We start from the raw sequence: 19,288 nt of genomic DNA, 5'->3' as shown, positions 1-19,288 counted from the left end.
CAAAATTTAGTTGGAACGGTGAAGCACGGTGATGGTGGAGTTATGGTGTGGTGATGTATTGCTGTTAGTGGAGTGGGTCAATTAGAATTAATTGAGTCCAAAATGGATAAATGGGATTATCTCAATATTTTGAAAAAAAATTGGAAACCAAGTGCTGCTAAACTAGGGTTAGCAACGACATTTTGGTACCAACAGATAACGATCCAAAGCATACATCAGAGGTTGTTAGGCTTTGGCTTCTATATAACACTCCAAAGCAGCTTAAAACACCACCTCAATCACCAGATCTCAACCCCATTGAGCATCTTTGGGATCTATTGGAGAAAAAAATTCGTCAGCCCGTTATAACCAGCAAGGAGATGTTACGAAGTGTCATGCAGGCAGAATGGGCGAAAACAACATCTGAGGAAACAGAGAAGTTGGTAAACTCCATGCCAAATAGACTAAGTGCAGTCTTAAAACAACGTGGCTATCCTACCAAATATTAGGAATGTGTAAATATGTTTTTATTTTGTGTTTAAATAAATCTTTTGTTTATTTTTAATTACTGAACGCAGACTTTGTGGTGCTTATATTTAATTGTTATCATATTTATTGGGTTGCCCAAAAAGTAATTGCGGATTTTTTAAAAGAAAGTAAATGCATTTTTAATAAAACTTAGAATGAACTTTAATCAAATATACTTTTTTTACACTTTTTTTCTAAAGCAAGCTAAAAGTAACAGCTGATAACTGAAAGAAGAAAGAATGCAATTACAGAGTCACAAGCTGTGAAAAAATTTGTCAACGCCGACTATATGAAAAATCCGCAATTACTTTTTGGGCAACCCAATTAATCGAGTGAAAGTGCTTAACCAAACTTAGATTTTTGTTTTTTAATGTTAGGAATATGAAGAAAAAATATATGTGAAAGAGTTGATTTGACTATAATTTTATTTTGTGTTCTTTAATCAATCATAAAAGTTTGTCAGGTGAACGCAGACTTTATGGGCTATGTGTATGTATGTATTTTTTAATAAATATTTCAATTCTTTTATATAACAACAAATAATACATCTTTTTTGGCTTTAATTTTTTTTTTGCTTAATGAGTTAATTACAGATATTAAACAAAAAAAAAAAAAAAAAACAAATGAAACAAAGACTTTTTAAGGCAATTAAATGGATTCATGAATAAATGAACAGACACAAAAACACAGAGAGGAGGAAATTGTTTGATGTAGAAATTTGAGGAACTATGAGACGGAAGAAATTATACACAAATCATGTTAATGGAAGGATACACAGATTTTAGTAAGTTTTCGTTTCTATCAACAAATATTAGAGAGACCAAAAACCCCAGAGCTGGTGAGTGAGTAGGTAAGGACTTTGAAAGTCATTTCATAGGCTAGGTGGGTGGTGAGTTCAATATATGACACAATATTAATGACTAAAGGACATCTTATGATGCTGTTCTACCTTCTAAGAGAGTGGTGTGTGTATGTATCAACAGGACAATTATATGCTACACTGGTAGTTAGGACAATTTTTATATGTTTTAGTTTTTCTTTTCTATAGTAGACTTAAATGACAATTGAGTTTATACACAAAATTTAAGTTTGTCTTGTTTCCAATAACCTATTTAAAATGTACATATTCTGTATAGACAATCATGTAATAATATTAATAATAAATAATACGATAATTTAGGTTTACTAAATTTCAACAAATACTTTGAAGGTGTAATACACTAGGTGTGGTGCTTGCTTGTGTGCAGAAAGTTAGGTGTTTGGGGTGTGCGCTTTTTGTACGGGCATTTGTGGTAGGTAATTGTGAAAATAACGTGGGCGTAGTTTAAAGTTAAACAAAAGCGGGGTGTTAAATTTAAATTTTTGTAATTACACTATGCAACATGAAATTCGAAAAAGATCTCACAGCAGTAGTAATCAAACCAGTAAGGAAAGGCAAAAGTCGGGCGGAGCCCTTACCCTTCAATTATAAATCCGGGCAATATATAAATATATATGTATATGAGAGCTATAGCTATCCTGATGCCATGATCGTACAATCGTCCGCATATGATACGATCTCTATGCCGTCTGGAGGTGGTGGAATGGAGGATAGGTAGGGTTGAATAGTGCCGGAGATATCACCCCACCTTGGGGAACTCCCTGTTATAATTCGCGACCCAGCGTTTCAAGCCTGGCTGGAGGTATGTGTTGGTGATGTCCTCAAATAACTCGGAACGTGTCGAATGCCTAAATCCATGTTGATGCTCGGCGAATGGAAATTCTCCTATGAGACTCGGGAGGAGTATGCCTCAAGCGTCTTTGCCACTGGTGGGAGAAGGGAGATCGGTCTGTACGACTCCCCCAAACTCGGGTCTTTTCCAGGCTTCAGTAGCGGGATCACTCTGCCCATTTTCCAGACATAGGGAACTATAAGAGTGTTCAAAGGCAGGTTGAGGACAGTAGTAAGGTACTCAACTCCAGGTGAATCCAGATTCTTCAACATCAATGTAGAGATTCCGTCGGGGCCCAACGCCTTAGATGATTTGGCGCCACGGATGACATTCGTAACTTCGCCCATGGTAAATTGTGATGGCTGTTCATCGGCTCGGAACAGCGTATACGGCGCTCCTCCTTGCCCTGTCACTCTTAGGATGCACAATAAATTGACGGTTGAACAACCTGGCGCATCTCTTCGGATCAGTCACGGTTATTTCGTCAAAAGTGACTGTTGTCCTGTCATTCCGTCTACCGGGGTTCAAGAGTGACTTAACAATAGACCACAGTTTGCCTACACCGGTGCACAAGTTACATTGCTCCAAGTGTTGCAGTCACAAATTCCGCTTATGTTCGTTGACTACCCTGTTTATTTACAGATTCAGCTCGCTGATTCTGGGGTTAGTGGGATCCATAATAGGAAACCCATACGCTCGTCTGCGAGTACCACTGCTTGAGCCGCGAAATTGGGCCGCACTTGGGGTATTCGACCGGCTGGTATACAGCGAGCGGTTGCTGCGTTAATGATGTCTCGGAATTTTCTCTCGGTCACTAGCACATCCGAGGGGGGGGGGGGGGGGGGGGGGGGGGGTGGCAGTTAACTGGAGCGGTGATTGGTATACTCTTTGAAGCCAGTCCAATCGGCCTTCTTATGATTGATAAACGTCCGGCGCTCAGAGCTTATGAAGTCGGGTGGTCGGTCGATGGTGAGAATTATGGGGAGGTGGTCTGACCCCAAAGAGATGACGGTTTGCCAGGATGCGTCACTCAGGAGATCAGGGGATGCAATGAAGATGTCTGGCAAGCTGCTGCACCTCCTCGTAATCCTAGTGGGGGCATCCTCATTCACCGTGCAAAATGTGGAGCTTTCAATCTACTCTGCCAAAGCTATGTCACGCTGGTCGTTACCTAGGGGAGAATACCATGAAGTGTGATGCGCATTAAAGTCCCCTAGAACCAGACGATTATGGCCAGATAGTAACCCACTTATGTCGGGGTTGTAAGCTAGGCCATTAATCGGGACACAGCTACCAATCGGCGGCATGTACACGTTGTGTAGCTTTATCTCGGCAGTACCGGACCTGACTGCTATCCCCATGCACTCCATGCACCACCACTGTGGTACAGGGTATTATAGAGTTGTGCATTTGTTTGCAACGCTAAGAAGGAGAAGAGCAAGACCTATTGATAAGTATATCGATCAACTCAGAATCACTTTCTGATTCGATTTAGCCATGTCCGTCTGTGAGTCCATGTATTCTTGTAATCAAAGTGCAGGTAGTATTTGTTGTCCAATCATCACGAAATTTGCACATATCACTTTTTTGGCCCAAGGACGAACGCTACTGATTTTGATAAAAATCGGTTCAGATTTATATATAGCTCCCATATATATGTATCGGCCGATTTGCACTTAAAAGGCTGTAGTAGCTTCAATTTTTAACCGATCTGTACAAAATTTTGCATGGATTGTTTTGTTATTAATCTTAACATATCTGCGTAATTTCATCAAAATCGGTTCAGATTTAGATATAGCTCCCATATATATGTCTCGCCCGATTTGCACTTAAATGGCCGTAGTAGCTACAATTTTCAACCGATCTGCACAAATTTTGACACGGACTGGTTTTTTACTAATTTTAACATATCTGCAAATGGTCATCAAAATCGGTCCAGATTTAGATATAGCTTCCACACATGTATTGCCCGATTTGCACTTAAATTGCCGTAATTGCTAAAATTTTCAACCGATCTGCACAAAATTTGGCACGGATTGTTTTGTTACTGATCTTAACATATGTGCGAGATTTCATTAAATTCGGTTCATATTTGCATGTAGCACCCATACATATTTATCGCCGGATTTGCACTTATATGGCCGTAGTAACAACAATTTTCAAACGATCTGTTTAAAAGTCGGTTCAGAGTTAGATATAGCTCTCATATACCTATATATTTGTATATTGGCCAAATTTATAATTGTAGGGTAGGTGTAGGGTATTATATAGTCGGTATTATATAGTAGTACTAGTTCATCATAGCTGTAGACAATAACCGATTTTTCACATACTAAAACTAATATAAAATTGAATTTTCTTCAACTTGTTGCATAATGTTAGAATAGAGATAGCTAGTGTGTATCAATGGGTGTCAAGTTTAAATTTGACGGCCATGTAGAGTGTAATCGAATATTCTAAATAATCAAAATAAAAAAGTGTCAACAAAGAATTTTAAGAGGAAAATGAAAAAAATTGAATAAAAGCTTTTTTGTTATCCAAGAGGCTAGAATATTGAGTGGCTTTTAATGCAAAAAGAGTGTGTGTGGTGCTGGAGAATGATGATTCTATTCTGTTCCACTATAGACTTTTCCAAAAAAAAAAGAGGAAACGACAACACAAAAGCATACACACTAATAAGTAACTAAAATTTATGACTTAAGAGAAAAAAGGGAAAAAATAGCAAAAGTAATCAATCAATGAAAATTATATAGAAGTTTTTATATATGTATGTATATGTTTGTAATACGTAGTATGTATGTACTATTGAAATAAAATCATGTCTTACAGCCACTGAAGATCCATTTTTGCCACATCCTTCGGTCGTTATAACTTTAGTATAACGTAAAGCTAATAGCATATCAATGCCAAAGGCAAAATATAAGGGCAGTATGCGCAACTCACAGCCAATATATGACAGCTGCACAAAGAACGCACGAACGGATGGATCAAAAGTCCGTTTATTTTTTGTTATTCGATAGAAATTGAAGGGTAATAGTGGATAAAAGTATAATTAACAGAAATACAAAAAAATAAAATAAAAAAAAACAAGAGAAGTTATAATTAAATATAGTAGATAAGGATTTTCTAAAAAATAATTCTAAACATGTTGATAGATATACGCGGCAATTATAGTTGAAAAGAAAAGTAAAAATAGAACGAAATGGTGGGAACCATAAAAGGTTAAGAAAACAATTTCCAGAAGATGTAAATAAAAGTAATAAACTAGATTACACTAAATTAATTAAAAAAAATATATTGTTGTATAAAACTTAATTATACCTAAGAGTGAGCATAGATTAAATGACGTGAAAAAAAATTCAACCAGTATAGTATAACGTCGAATCTTGTATACCGTCCACCATTAATCATACTTCCAAGTTTAGACTATACATACTTGACAAAGAAGTTAGAAGCCAAAGCAAAATACAAATCATGAAAAGAAGTGCTTCCCGTAGAAGTCTTATAATATGTAGAAATGGGAGATGGGTAAATATTCAAAAGGTATTTAGCCGGTAAATTGGGTAAATACCCGGGTATTTATTATCCGATTTCGCTCAAATTGGACACAGTGAATTATTTTAGGCTTTTCGACATCCGTGCCTTATAAGGTTTAAGTCCGTTTATATTTAGGTATAGCTGCCATATATACCGATATCCCGATTTAAGGTCTTGGGCCCTTAAAAGTGCATTTAATATCAGATTACGCTGAAATTTGACATAGTGGTCTATGTAAGGCTTATCGGTGTGCGTGCCATATATGGTTTAGATCGTATTCTGTTTTACCAACTTGAACAGTGAATTGTATTTATTAGACCACTCAATGTCCGAGTCGAGTTTGGTCCAAATCGGAACATATTTCGATATTTCTCACCGAATTATGACGAAAGGTTGTTAACATATATAACCGAGATGGTAGGTATCCAAATTCCGAACTTAATGACTTTTTGCTTGTTGTTAATTTAATTGCCTTTTCAAAGCAAAGAAAATATTATATTTATATTCGTTGCAACGCAGCAATTTTTTGCACTGGCAAGTTATCGAAACCATTCGATAACAGATAATAAGAAGCGATTAATCTTTATTTGCACTATATAGTACTAAAATAAAATACACCAGATATTCTTCTTGTTAACGGTATTTGTTTTTCCGGATTATATGCTTATCCTTTCGATAAACCCTAACCGGCAGATGGTAATATCCAATGAGTGTTCGCAACATTGCAACATTTTCGGGTTATTCTGTTTTGATTCGGGCATTCGTTCGAACATTTTTTCATATTTTGCTTTGTTTCTTTGCAACCGAAAGTTGGAATAAAAGGAAAAGCGAAATATCGTAAGCAATTCAAACATGTTGCGTCGTCATCCCGAAGTGGGCTCTAATGCCAGCTCTTCTTCTTTTTTACGCTCTTTGATGCTGAAACCCTCTCTTCTTCTTTCTTACGCTCTTTGCACCACACAGGCTAAAACTTTGAACTCCGATCTGTGTGGTGTTAATTTTTATTACGAGAAGCTTAGCTGCGAGCTTCCGGGTTCGTCCACAGGTTGCGGTTAGTGGAATGCTCCATACGGAGTAGCTGCAATTGCAGTCGCGGACAATCAGCGGTATGAAGCGGAGAGTCTCAGTGGGCTCTTGCATAAATACTGAGTCCCTATGATGCTCGATATGACAAGGCGAGTTGTTGGCGCCTTTAAATAACCAATGGTCATAATGTTCCCACGGCGATCGGTCCTTTTGACAGGAACGAGCTTGCTCACCTATAGGAGCTATATGAGGATCGCCATCTCCACGTGTGGCTACCACAGCAACAACAGAGTGTTGGAGGCAGCTCTTGCCGACGAAAGACACCATCGGGTCAATCCGGTACGTACAACGAGCTGCCATCAAAGCGCGTAAAAAAGTAGAAGAGCTGACATTAGAGTCCACTTCGGGATGACGAGTGACAAAGTTTAAAGACACAACATGTTTGAATTGCTTATGATATTTCGCTTTTCCTTTTATTCCAACTTTCGGTTGCAAAGAAACAAAGCAAAATATGAAAAAATGTTCCAACGAATGCCCGAATCAAAACAGAAAAACACGAAAATGTTGCAACCAAAGAGCGTAAGAAAGAATAAGAGCTAGCGTTAGAGCGTAATACGGGATGACGAGTGACAAATTTTAAAGACACAATATGTTTGAATTGCTTACGAAATTTAGTTTTTCCTTTATTCCAACTTTCGGTTGCAAAGAACCAAAGCAAAATACGAAAAAATGTTCGAACGAATGCCCGAATCAAAACAGAATAACTTGAAAATGTTGCAATGTTGCGAACACTCATTGGATATTACCATCTGCCGGTTAGGGTTTATCGAAAGGATAAGCATATAAGCCGGAAAAACAAATACCGTTAACCGTGCAACCCTCAATGTGAATCCAATTGGATTACTTGGAACATGTTGTGTCTTTAACGCGAGTTATTTTACGGTATGGGGAAGATAAAGCGGAAACCCTCTCTTCTATTTCTCACCCTCTTTGGCTGCCATAGTATAGGGATCGACTTGTCTTGTATACAATAGAAATACAAAAATATAGCTGTGTCAAGTATGGTGCTACGTTATCTACCTCGGCACCTCTGTAATCGAAAGGAGAAAGATTCTTCCTAAAATTTATGGACAGTTTGCATTGATCGAGAACATCGGCGTCGAATGAACAATGAACTACATATATGCATGACGACGTTAGCATAATTAGTTGCGTTGCCTGGGTCATGTTGTCAGAACAAGTGAAGAAGGCGCTCGCTGTGGTACACGCAAAGCGTTGAAGATCGAGACGATTGGAACGCTTTCTTCCGCTAAAAAATTTCTGTCATTCCCAATTAAAGAAAGTATGGTGCTATTCGGTTCACTATTTGATATAGCCTCCATATATACCGATCCCCCAGATTGACTACTTGGGGGTGAAAAAGACATATTTCATTCCATTCCGCCAGGCGCCATACAAACAAATCCCACGATTATGCGTCAATATATACTTGAAATAACTCAGCGACTTGAAATGGAAGAGCATTAAGGAATATGTTAAGAACACAGACTTTCTGACAGGCATAAATTCCTTTACTCTGGTGTCAATACGTTATAATAAACTGTGTGGTATATTCGTGGTGGTGGGTATATAATGTTCGACCCGGCCGAACTTATTGAGTGTTGTTGCTTGTTTTCTTATACAATAACAAAAAAAAAACGATTTTCTTAATGAGAAACTAGCTAAATTATATGGCACTATAAAAGAAATTCAAACACAAAATCTAAATTGGTAGGAGGAAAACATAAAATTTTCCGCTACACTATAATAAATATATACGAACGACGTATTTTTTGGCATATATGTCTATGTCTATGTACTATGTGCACATAAACATAGGTTTGCCTTTAATTGTTACTTAAAAAATGAATGAGAACTTATGACCAGCAACCAACCATGATATTTAAAAAAAACGAAGAAATTATATTCCCTCAGCCCCCCGTATAACCAACCAAAACCACAAAGAAATTAAAAACTTTAAAATGAGGACTTTTGGTTTGAAAATGTTTTTTGGGAATATTAGAAACCTCTACTCGTGGTATTGTTTTTTGTTAAGCAGCAATGGCCTTACCCAATAGGTATTCAATGTATATTTTATTAGAAATAAGTAATGAGTGCTTAATATACAACTCCATTTGAAGTTCTTGAAGAAGGCAGAAAATTAGGTCAATGTATATTCAAAAACAAATAAGCAAATGGTGGGGGGTTATAGATCAGATCACAACGATGCCTTAGATTAGCTTAGAAAAGAAATGCTAGAGAAATTGGTCAATTAGAATAGGGTGTGTGTGGTTTATTATTAAAGGGTGATTGCTTTCGGTTAATACTAATGAACTGTTGTTGTGGTTGCCTTTAATTATTTTACATTTTATTTTTATTTAATATTAAAGCCATTAGGTGAACTAAATATTGGGATAAAATGGAATGCTTACAGCAACTGAAGAGCCATTCTTGCCACTGCCGCCATGTAGAAAAATTTTAGAAAAATTCGTAAAATTTATAAAATAACAAATGGTTATACCAATCAGTATTATATAATTTTGATTAAAGCCAACAATCGGTAGCTAAATAAGAGAGAGAGAGAAACAAAAAAAAAAACAGGGAAATGGGCATAGATAAAAATAAATATGATATGAAAAAAAAAAATAATTAAAAAATAAATATAAAAATAAATGATTTTTTGTTGAGAGGGAAATCTTGTAAATAAGGGTTGAGTGCTATGGTTTTATACTTCCCTAAGCATATATAAATCAATTTCTTATTATAATAGTTCCAGGGGTTTGCGTTATATAAATTTCTAATGTATGTTTATATCTTTACTTTACTTTACTATTAAACCATTACTAAATGTAAATGAGCGTTGTATAGGCATAATTTGGTATATAACTTGGGTGTATATAAAGGCATATATTATTCTAGGAAGTCTATTCTAAATTTAATACGCTTAATTTTACTAAGCCATTGTTTTTTTCGGTGAAAGCTTTGAACTTTGCATTTTCAAAAAAAAGCTATGTTAATTAGGTATTTTGGGGGTCTTGGTTTTTATTGTTAGTTGTTATATACTTTCTATACTTAATGTTAATATCACGTCTATAGCGCAATGGATTGTATGAAGTCAATGGATGAGTTGGAAATTATTCAGCAGTTAGAGAGTTTAAAACATGTTCCATTAGATTTAAAAACATTGCGTTATAGTTATAGCACGTTGTGTTATGGAGGTCACCGTAGAGGTTTATCTTGTCCGCCTATGACGCTGAACGCCTCTGTTCGAAAAAAAAAATCAGAAAACATTTTCAGCGGTGGTTTTCCCCTCGCAATGCTGGCAACATTTGTGAGGTACTATGTAAAACTTCTCTCCAAAGAGGTGTCGCACTGTGGCACGCCGTTCGGACTCGGCTATAAAAAGGAGGCCCCTATCATTGAGCTTAAACTTGAATCGGACTGCACTCATTGATATGTGAGAAGTTTGTCCCTGTTCCTAAGTGGAATGTTCATGGGCAAATATACATTTGCATTATCAATGAGCATAAAATTGAATCGGACTGCATTCATTGATATGTGAGAAGTTTGCCCCTGTTCCTAAGTGGAATGTTCATGGGCAAAATGTGCAATTTTTTTGTGTTATAGCACGTTTACATTGAAATTTTTATGATCTGGATTTACCTAAATCCAAAAAAAAAGATTCTATTCGTTTACACTGCGTTTTTGGGGATTTAAGTGACATACACAAGCGTACATGCGTATGCATGAATGTGCATATCACACACATGCATACACAATTATTGATACTCACAGACGAGCGTGAAGGGATTTGTTGTATGGACCCAACTAACGCCCGAATCAACGAGCTAAATCTGGAAATAAACAGGGTAGTCAACGAACATAAGCGGAATTTGTGGCTGCAACACTTGGAGCAATGTAACTTAGGCACCGGTTTAGGCAAGCTGAGGTTTACTGTTAAGTCAATCTCGAACCCCGGTAGATGGGATGACAGGACCTCAGTCACTTTTGGCGAAATAACCGTGACTGATCCGAAGAGATGCGCCAGGTTGTTCAACCGTCAATTTATTGTGCATCCCGAGAGTGATAGGGCAAGGAGGAGACCCAATCGCCGTATTCGTGGTCTCCGAGTCGATGAACATCCATCACAATTTACCGTGGGCAAAGTTACGAATGTCATCCGTGGCACCAAATCATCTAAGGCGTTGGGCCCCGACGGAATCTCTACATTGATGTTGAAGACCCTCCAGCTAGGCTTGAAAGGCTGGGTTGCGAATTATCTGTGTGGTCGCCAGTCATTTGTGGAATTTTGGGATAAGAAGTCGAAGCACCGTAGAGTGAAACAGGGAGTTCCCCAAGGTGGGGGATATCTCCGGCACCGTTTAACCTCTACCTATCCTCCATTCCACCCCCTCCAGACGGCATAGAGATCGTATCATATGCGGACGATTGTACGATCATGGCATCAAGCCCCCCACCCATTGTTGACATCTGCCATAGGTTGAACGTCTACCTCAACGAACTTGCCTCATATTTCGCTGCAAGAAATCTGCCACCAAATCTTCAGCCACATTGTTCATTACAAATACGCGTGAGGTGAATAATGAGCTGACTGTGATGGTCGATGGAGAAATGAATCCGACCATCAAGTGTCCCAAAATACACATTTGACACTCTTACACATTCTCCCCACAACAAGAAACCTTGTTGACCACGTACAAAACAATTGGCCGGTCTGTGGTAAGTTATGCAGCGCCAGTGTGGTCTCGTCAGCTTTGTGAAACGCAGTGGAATAATATTCAGATCTATCAGAATGCCGCCCTCCGAAGTGCGACGGTTCTCATGTGGACCACCTCCATCAGGAGACAAAGATCCTACCAGTGCGATGACATAACTACATGATGTCTAAGCAATACCTTTTGGGCTGTTATCGCAGAGACCATCCAAATCATCATCTTGTGGATAGATATCCAACGCCCAGAAGCCTTAAGGTAGATCTAGAGCGGGAGGTTCAGCGCTACAAGAGAGAACCTTTAGAACAAGCGGCATATCAAGCAGACAACATTCATGCAGACACGGCCAATGGCTACCGGGTGAATATAGTTCTTGGAGAACGACCGCCTCCCATTGCACCTGAAGAAATTGACCTCCCCCGGCAAACCAGGGTAGTTCTGGCTCAATAACGTTCCAGCAGATGCAGCCGCCTCAACTCCTACAGAGCAAAGATTGATGCCGACGTGCAAGATATATGTTCCGATTCTGACCAGGGACCACACGATACACGTCACCTGTTTAACTGCCCAGACAGACCCACTCGACTCAGACCCAGATTCCTGTGGCCGCACCCCATCTTAGTGGCAGAGTTCCTGGGTCTTGACGCTCAACATAATCAAGCAGAAGAAAGATAGAACATAACAAACTGCTACAGCAACAACAACAACAACGAGGACACCAAAGGCGATGGAATCTCAACAACTAAATGTTGTTTATATATACCCTAGGTGGTAAATATTCGATGTTCGGCCCGGCCGAACTTAATGCCTTTTTACTTGTTTTTCTTGGTAGAGCTGTAGCACCCTCCACCCCTTAATAGCCCAGAGCCCAGCACAATCTGACGCTGCCCCCAAACGTCCGAGACGCTTCTTGCATCTACTGACAAACCTCTACCTCAGGTGACCCACAGCCAGGGCCTCAGGTTGTTTGATGGAAAAATTCTGGGATATTTGTATACCTTTACAGAGATCATGTTGTCTTGGCATAGGCGGAGCGATGAGGACCATGCCCACTAGGGCACTTGAGACTATTCTAGATATCGGACCCATTGACATACAGATTAAGTGTGAGGCAGCCAATGCGGCTATGAGACTTAAGGCGATGGGGAATGGATTGAGGATGGGAGCAGCTCATACCATCGCGGTATAATCGAGGCGACGATGAAAGGAGGAAACCTGGAAGGAAGGGAATAGGTTTCCGATCGGATACCTGAGATGAACCTTGAAGTCGAGTGCGAGGCACTGCTGCCATCGGCACAGTCTTGGATTGACGGAACTGTTACACGAATGGATCAAAGCTAGAGGACAGAGTGGGCCTGGGGGTTTACATTGAGAACCCAGGGACTGAGATCTGTTTTAGATTGCCTTACCATAATATGGTCCTGCAGGCGGAGATCGGGGCGATCACGAAATGCGCGAAGTGGTGTGGTGCTAATGCGAGGACGTCGAATGTGAACATCTTTACCGACAGTAAAATTGCCATAAGGGCAATAACTACCAGGACGGTAAGGTCATGAACAGTCTTGCAGGGTAAGAAGGAGATTAACGCCTTCTCTGAGGATGGCAAAATCTGCATCGTTTGGGTGTCGAGCCATAATGGAGTAAGGGGGAAAGAAAGGGTAGACGATTTGGCGGTGAAGACCAGTGAACTGCTGTCGACAAACTTGTGTACCCCAAAGCCTTTCGGGTCGACACAGATTTAAGGGCGTGGGAGACAAACGTGGAACAGCGAAACAAGGAAGCAAGAAGTAGGTCAATATAGCTTTTGGCGTCATAACGGGACATATAGGAGTACAAGCTCTATCTCAGTACAGACTATCTCAACTTGGGTGCAGTACCTTAGATATTGAACCCGTACCAGCGACAACCTTTAGTGCCGCCTGACTGTCGCTGAATATACAGATATTGTTTCGGTCGGTATCCATTGCAAATCGATCACAGCTGCTCTTGCCCTTGCATAGACTTCCGCTTGGAGGTCTTGGGTGTAAGAAGGAGATTAACGCCTTCTCTGAGGATGGCAAAATCTGCATCGTTTGGGTGCCGAGCCATAACGGAGTGAGGGGGGAAGAAAGGGCAGACGATTTGGCGGAAGGCCAGAGGACTGCCCTCAGTAAACTTGGTTAACCCGAAGCTTTTCGGGTCGACGCAGTGGAAAAGCGAAACGGTCGGTAGGACAGCGAAATCCTATGGGGAGATTCAGATCTTGAAAAGACGAGGCTATTACTGAAATCAAGCAAGAAGGAGGTCAGTATAGCTATTGAGATCATAAGGGGACACAAGACTACGAGCTCACTGGTGTAAAATCGGTGCGGCAAGTGATATCATGTGTAGGCCATGCGGGGAAGATGATGAGACGTTGGAGCATTTCCTTTGTCATTGCCTGGCATTCGCGTCAAACAGATACTGGTAATTAGGTGGTGACACAATATCAGACATGAACCAACTTAGGGGAATGGTATTAAAAACAATTAAGGATTTTGTAAGTAGCACGGAATTCCTAACTTAAAATTTTCTTTTTAGATGTTACTTTCTAGTTTTTAGAGCGCACAACAAACCGATTACTGGCTTAGGTGGCATGGGGTGGATTAATATCTGCACCCTCTTTTCGACCTAACCTGTATACCTTTACAGAGGAATTATGTTATGTACTTTTCCAGTAAACATTTGTTTTGGTAACACAGTCATGCTTTTTTTTCTACTAATTTTTTAACATTTGAGTTAATAGAAAAATTTTATTTTTTCCATTTCCAATATTTAATCTCTCTTAGTGCTGTTTTTTTCCAAATAACAAATAATGTTAAGAGCCCTCTTTTTACACATAAAAAATTTACAAAAACCTTAATTTATTGTACTTATAAACTCTGAATTTAATTAGTAAGAATCTGATTATCTTTTGTTATGTTTAAAACAATTAACAGGGGGTTTATTCATTTCTATACTAAGGGTTCTTATTCTTCTCAAAGAAAAAATTTGAAAAAAAAAAAACATACAAATGGGCAATTAACCACTTTTATGTTAGGAGAAGTCAAATAAGGGGCATGGAAGTGGGAAAAGTTTTCTGTTAAGGGTTTTACGAATTTACAAAGAGATTTTATCAAAGCCAAACATATTTTAAGGATTGGGAGAGGGCGAAATGTTATAAGGAAGTTTTAAAGTAAGGCAGAGAGGTGGGTTAGAGCTACAATAGAGGAAAGGACCAAAGGATATGATGACGTATTTCAAAGTAAAAAAAAAAAAAAACAGGGGTAACAAACAAAACTTGGTTACAATTCTTAGCCAAAAGAGAGTACAAATTAAAAGATAGACCTTTAAAGTTTTTGTTTTTGGGTATGGTAGTTTATGTTTATTTTGGTTTTACTTTAAAGGTTTTATTAAAGGATTACAACTTACGGCAACTGTCGAGCCATTTTTGCCCACACCTCCAGCCAAAATAACAGAGAATATATATCGCAATGACCATAAACCACAAACTAATGTCATGAGGCATAAGGTGGACCATAATTCTAAATTACCGAATATCTAAGGAATATAATGGAGGGAGTTGTAGGAGCTTGTTTTTTTTTCTTCATAAAATACTCAAATAAATAAATATATAAATAAATGTGTGTTTTATATAAGTATATGTATATGGTTAATTGATAATAATAAAAGGCACTGTGATATTAGCTTGGACAGTGTGGTAGGGGAATATCTATCAACCACTGTCCATTAATTAGTTCTGCAGGGAATTTAATTTTCATAAAGCAACGTTAAAATTAAAAGGGAAAATAATTAAAGTAATTTTATTTTTTTTTTCCACAAAAAACACAATACATTTATCAATTGTAATAATCTCCTGGAAATATTATTTCATTAAAGTTGGAAATAAAATGTTGACAATTTTGAAACAGAAAATGTTTTGGAAATTCAAAAGAGAACAGAAAAAAACGCAATAGACACATAGCCATGGAAATGCCTTAGACTTACCTTGGTCATCCAGATTTCTGGCCCAAAGAAAAACGATATCATATGAATACCCATAATGGTGAATTGAGCTTCAGTCACATCGATTTTGCCAAATCTCAGGGTGCCCGACACGTAGGTTTGCCAATGGGCACAATAAAATAAACCTATGGCACAAAAACACTGCCAAACAGAAATTAAATAAAAATAAATAAAAAACAAATAAATTCCTCTAATTTTAACACTTGCTTAGTTAGATGTGTGACCCTGGGGCATACCTGAAAAAATAGCCAATTAGGATAGTGACCCAATTGACATGAGATACACGCTGATAACGCCACAAACACTGTCGATATCGAATCACAGCCATGATCAAATAGTTCTCCCAGTGGTGACGATGTATTTGTACGTCTCGCCTGCTTTCCATCGATTGAATCTAAACTTTGATAAATAAATAAACCAAGGGCGCATAATAAGCATGTCCATCGTGGCGGGGGAGCTGTGCCTTCTGGGGCATGTCTGAAAAGTGAAACAAAGCAAAATTATGATAATAGTGTGAAATTTAATATGTGAATATAAATATAAACAATTTTAATAATTTTAATATTTTTATGTGCACATTTATAAATACGAAAAAATATCAAAATCTTTTTTTTTTGAATATTTTGTATATTTTTATACCCTACAGCACTTTGGTAGTACAGGGCATTACTTAGTGCATTTGTTTGTAACACCCGAAAGGAAGAGAGATAGAGCCATTGATAAGTATACCGATCGACTCAGAATCACTTTCTGATTCGATTTAGCTATGTCCGTCTGTCTGTCTGTCCATGTTAATTTGTGTACAAACTACAGGTCGCAATTTCCATCCGATCGTCTTCAAATTTGGTACAGGCATGTTTTTCGGCCTAGAGCCGAGGCCTATTGAAACTGGAAAAAATCGGTTCAGATTTGATTATAGCTGCCAAATATATGTTCGCCCGGTTTCCAGTAATAATGCAATAAAATGGTCAATTGCTAACCGATTCTCTCGAAATTTGGCAGGAAGGATGTTCTTATAGCTTTCAACATTACCGGTGAATTTTTTAGAAATCGGTTTAGATTTAGATTTTCACTCCTAGAGCCATTGCAAGCACATTTATTGACAAATCTTCCCAAAACTTTGAACAACGCCTTCCTCAACGAATACCACAATATCTAGGAAGTTTGATCGAAATTGGTTCAGATTTAGATACAGCTCCCATATATATGTTCGTCCGATTTGCAGTAATAATGCAATAAAATGGTCACTTGTTAACCTATTTTCTGCCGAAATTTGGCAGGAAGGATTTTCTTATGACTCTAGACATTACTGGTGAATTTCATAGAAATCGTTTCAGATTTAGATATAAGAATATATATCGCCCGATTTTCGCTTCTAACTTTTCAAAACTTTGTGCAACGTCTTCCTCGAAGACTACCACTATATATCAAAAGTTTGTTCTAAATCGGTTCAGATTTAGATGTGCTTCCGAATTGCAGTAATAATGCAATAAAATGGTCATTTGTTAACCGAATCTCTCGAAATTTGGCAGTAAGGATTTTCTTATGACTTTCGACATTACCGGTAAATTTCATAGAAATCGGTTCAGATTAAGATATACCTGCCATATATATATATATATATCGCCCGATTTTTACTTCTATGGTCACTGCAAGCACATTTATTGACCAATCTTGCCAACATTTTGTACAGCGCTTTCCCCGATGACCACCACAATATTTAAGAATTTTGCTAGAAATCGGTTCAGATTTAAATGAAGCTTCCATATATTTGTTCGTCCGAAATTGAGAAATAAAGTGCTTAACCGATTCTCTCAAAATTTGACAAGAAGGATTTTCTTATGCCTTCTAATATTACTGGTGAATTTCACAGAAATCGGTTCAGAGTTATATATATATATATATATATATATATATATATAGATGCCATATATGTATTTCGCCCTATTTTAACTTCTAGGTTCACCGCAAGCGCATTATAGACCAATTTTGCCAAAATTGTGCACAACTCTTTCCTCGATGCCTACCACAATATCTTAAAAGTTAAGTCAAAATCGGTTCACATTTAGATGTAGCTCCCATATATATTTTCGTCAGTTTTTGGCTAATTTGCAATAATGTTGCCATTTGTCAATCGTATTTATTACAGTTTGACTATATTTGCTCGAAATTTGATACGGATTGTTTAATAACCTATCTAAAAACATCCGCCGAAGTCCATGAGAATTGGTTCAGAATTAGATATAGCTCCTACTTTGTACCTGTAGTAAAGGTGTAGGGTATTATAAAGTCGGCACCGCCCAACTTTTGCCTTTCCTTACTGGTTTTGTAATTGAAAAGTCGCAAAAGATGCAATTTTCTTCTAATATCATTGAGCTTTGGACGTAAAAAAAACACTGCGCTTTGTAAAGATCGGAACAAAATTGTTGCTTCTACAGCTTTAAATGGGCATACCGGATGAAAGATGTATATGGGAGCTATAACTAAATCTGGACCGATTTTTTTTCAAAATCAATAGCGCTCGTCCTTGGACCAAAAAAGATACTTATGCAAAATTTTGTGAAAATCGGACAACAAATGCGGACCTTGATTACAAGAATACATGGACAGACAAACAGACGGACAGACGGACATAGCTAAATCGAATCAGGAAGTGATTCTAAGCCGATCCGTGTATTTATCGATGGGTCTAGCTATTCTCCTTCCTGGCGTTGCAAACAAATGGACAAATCTATAATACCCTGTACCACGGTGGTGGTGTAGGTAGGTAGGGCGAAGACTTTAAATCGACAGATCGGTCTATATGGCAGCTATATCCAAATCTGGATCGATCTGAGCTAAATTGAAGAAGAATGCTGAAGGGCCTAACACAACTCACTGTCCCAAATTTTGGCAAAATCGGACAATACATTCTTCTTTTAATGGCCCAAGACCTTAACTCGATAGATCGGTCTATATGGCAGCTATATCCAAATCTATACCGATATTGAAGAAGAATGTCGAAGGGCCTAACACAACTCACTGTCCCAAATTTCGGCAAAATAGGACAATAAATGCGCCATATATGGGTCCAAGACCTTAAACCGAGAGATCGATGTATATGGCAGCTATATCCAAATCTGAACCGATCTGGGCCAAATTGAAGAAGGATGTCGACTGGCTTTACATAACTCTCTGTCCTAAATTTCAGCACAATCGGACTATAAATGTGACTTTTATGGGCCTAAGATCCCAAATTGGCTGAACGGTCTATATAGGGGCTATATCAAGATATAATTCGATATAGCCCATCTTCGAACTTAAGCTGCTTATGTACAAAAAAGGAATCTGTACAAAGTTTCAGCTCAATATCTCTATTTTTAAAGACTGTGGCGGGATTTCAACAGACAGACGGACGGACATGGCTCGATCGTCTTAGATTTTTACGCTGATCAAGAATATATATATACTTTATAGGGTCGGAATTGGATATTTCGATGTGTTGCAAACGGAATGACAAAATTATAATAGCCCCATCCTACGGTGGTGGGTTATACAAATCATATTTTAATCTAAGATATGATATGATTTATTAAATAAAAACCGGATTATAAATGTGGCCTGTAAAGTTTGGCACTTACAACTTTTTGGCGGTTAGGGAAGGAAATGCGACCTGTTCCCTAAGAACAAGAATACAGGCAGACAGGCGGAAAGACAACCATAGCTAAATCG

The 19,288-nt window shown here is 38.2% G+C and overlaps 1 protein-coding gene across 6 annotated transcripts in view; it reads right to left on the bottom strand.

The window, feature by feature from the left end:
• The window catches only part of LOC106088370 (cholinephosphotransferase 1), a 40,921-nt gene that overhangs the window by 7,884 nt on the left and 13,749 nt on the right, over nucleotides 1–19,288 (bottom strand). The window contains exons 2-6 of one of the 6 annotated variants that reach the window (XM_013253853.2): nucleotides 15,814–16,054; nucleotides 15,560–15,718; nucleotides 14,984–15,112; nucleotides 9,254–9,385; nucleotides 5,047–5,178 (exon numbers count right to left, since the gene is read on the bottom strand). In XM_013253853.2, coding sequence (XP_013109307.2) covers nucleotides 5,047–5,178; nucleotides 9,254–9,385; nucleotides 14,984–15,112; nucleotides 15,560–15,718; nucleotides 15,814–16,054 — 793 coding nt within the window. The remainder of the gene's footprint in view (nucleotides 1–5,046; nucleotides 5,179–9,253; nucleotides 9,386–14,983; nucleotides 15,113–15,559; nucleotides 15,719–15,813; nucleotides 16,055–19,288) is intronic. The other 5 variants (XM_013253855.2, XM_013253854.2, XM_013253858.2 and 2 more) reach the window with 5 other exon arrangements.

This window comes from Stomoxys calcitrans, chromosome 5 (genome assembly GCF_963082655.1).
Source record: "Stomoxys calcitrans chromosome 5, idStoCalc2.1, whole genome shotgun sequence".
Taxonomy (NCBI): domain Eukaryota; kingdom Metazoa; phylum Arthropoda; class Insecta; order Diptera; family Muscidae; genus Stomoxys; species Stomoxys calcitrans.
Note: the sequence above shows the minus strand (reverse complement) of the source record. Positions and strands in the feature narration are given on the sequence as shown.